At 36.5% G+C, this 2,318-nt stretch overlaps 1 protein-coding gene across 1 annotated transcript; it reads left to right on the top strand.

Moving 5' to 3' along the window:
- The first annotated feature begins 871 nt into the window (after window positions 1-871).
- LOC113711845 (ethylene-responsive transcription factor ERF012) lies at window positions 872-2,076 on the top strand. The gene has a single exon (XM_027235074.2). The coding sequence runs from the start codon at window positions 1,108-1,110 to the stop codon at window positions 1,855-1,857; it is 750 nt and encodes a 249-aa protein (XP_027090875.1). The 5' UTR covers window positions 872-1,107; the 3' UTR covers window positions 1,858-2,076.
- Window positions 2,077-2,318: the final 242 nt, after the last annotated feature.

The raw sequence follows: 2,318 nt of genomic DNA, 5'->3' as shown, positions 1-2,318 counted from the left end.
GTGTATGACCTTTCCAAACCTAACTGTATTTTAAACCATGATATGTAGGATTGGTCCAAAATTGACTAGTTGAGAACCACAATTCAATCGAGGAGACTGGGAATCCTTCCCTCGAAGCGCATTTGACTACCAAATTGTACGCGAAAGTAATGAGAGGAGGAGAAATCTTCCTTCAAAAAAAGTTTCTGGACTCAGGCACTTTATGTGGATAACTAAAAAAACTTTGTTAAAATGTCCCAAAAAAAAAAATGTCAAAATCAGTATTGCTTCTTCAATCGTCTCATTTTTTTCCCAATTACCTTCAATCTTCATAAATATGTAGACTGTAATTAATTGGCACTATTTAACGTTGAATCTTATAAAAATTTTCAATGTTCAACACAATAAAAGCTATTAAATGATGTAAACTTCATTCTGATAATCAATTACAAGATATAGCCTCAAAGAAATAAGCTTTAGCTATTGATTTTCTTTTTTTTTTTTTTGGGAAAACGTTTATTATTGATATGGATAGCAATTTTAATACAAATACCTTCTAGTTACATCCTGTTTCCCAATTGTATTTTCGTACACAATCAAGAAGCAAGAGCAAAGAGCATTGAAGCCAGTCAATTCAGACTACCCTAGAAGAACTACATCAATACTACTGCTTGCTAGTTGCGGCTCATGACTAAGGTTAGGACAAATTGGTCATTTTCTGAATGAGGTAAGAGACTGAAACAAAATTTTCTATTCAATTGAAAACTGGGAAATATCTGGCACCCATTTGATGTTACATCCTGCATGTTGACATTACTATTTCTTGACTAAAGGTATCTGCTCACTTCATTTCAAAGACCAAATCTTGCTCTATAAATACACTTTTACATCTTCCTTTCCTTCATCATCACTTCCTCACCACATTTTCCTTTTCAGATACTCAACACAAAAGCAACATCAGCCAAGAAAAGAAAACTGCACTCACAAAGCACAAAAAATTCATTGATTCTTGATTTTTTTTTCTTCCCCTATTCATTCTCACTGATCAATCAATCTAGCATTGAGTAACCTTTGCTTACTCTTCATTGATCAATCTAGCATTAATTCTTTTGATTACATTCTTGAAAAATGGTGAAGACTGAGCACAAGATCCAATCAGAACCAGCCAAGCCAACCAAGCCAATCCCTTCATCATCATCATCATCATCTTCATCTTCATCATCAAAATCCAAGTCATCTTGCAAGAAGAAGTACAAGGGTGTGAGGATGAGAAGTTGGGGATCGTGGGTTTCAGAGATTAGAGCACCAAATCAGAAAACAAGAATCTGGTTAGGCTCTTACTCTACTGCAGAAGCAGCCGCAAGAGCCTATGATGCTGCACTTTTATGCCTCAAAGGCTCCTCAGCCAATCTCAACTTCCCAATCTCCTCATATTCCCTACGCTTCCCTGAAAGCCTAATCATGTCCCCTAAGTCCATCCAAAGGGTAGCGGCCGCTGCAGCCGCAACAGTTTCCACCACCACAACGGCCACTGCAACCGACCCTGAATCACCAGACTCACCATCTCAGCCCTCTACATCATCATACTCAGCCTCAGAATCAGCCTCATCGCCGACACCTTCGCTGTCATCTTCACCACCTGATCATCCTCCTTATATCATTGAAGAAGAAGATATATCTGCATCAGTATCACTGCCACCTGCAAATCTTTTGGATGAAGCAGTAATGCCTATGACCATGAATGCTGCTGCTGGCCAGTGGTACACCTTTGATTCACCAAAGTACACGGATATGGTTAATGGTGTATTCTTTGATCCTATGATGATGATTGAAGATGTCTATGAAGAAGGTGATATCAATCTGTGGAGCTTCTGCTGAAGAAGAAATTGGGAAATTCATCAAGAAATTAATTGATTTGCTTCTTTTTTTTTTTATCATTCGTTGGATGATCTTCAGTCTATTTCATGAAGACATTACTGACAGTGACCAAAATTCATTTGTTATTAGTGTAATTTGGAATTTACTAGGAGATCAGGTGAATTCACCAAAGAATGTAGACTAGAAATAAGAGAAAATTGGAAAACTTCCTCTTTCCCATGTTAGTTGTCTCATATATTGAATTAATTATATATAATACTACAAAATTCTGTAACGTGTGCTACGTCCTCTGTTCTTAAAGTTCAATGTACGCAATTCAAATATTCATTTAAATTGTTCTCCCCAATTTTTTTTTTTTTTTGGTATACTAAAAAAATTGGAAGTACTTGTTTCTATATGCCTTTTTCTCACCAAAAAGGAGGAAAATAGGTTTGTTTGATTTCTAGTTTTGGACACACCTA

The sequence above is a fragment of the Coffea arabica genome, chromosome 10e (genome assembly GCF_036785885.1).
Source record: "Coffea arabica cultivar ET-39 chromosome 10e, Coffea Arabica ET-39 HiFi, whole genome shotgun sequence".
In the NCBI taxonomy this organism is placed as follows: Eukaryota; Viridiplantae; Streptophyta; class Magnoliopsida; order Gentianales; family Rubiaceae; genus Coffea; species Coffea arabica.
Note: the sequence above shows the minus strand (reverse complement) of the source record. Positions and strands in the feature narration are given on the sequence as shown.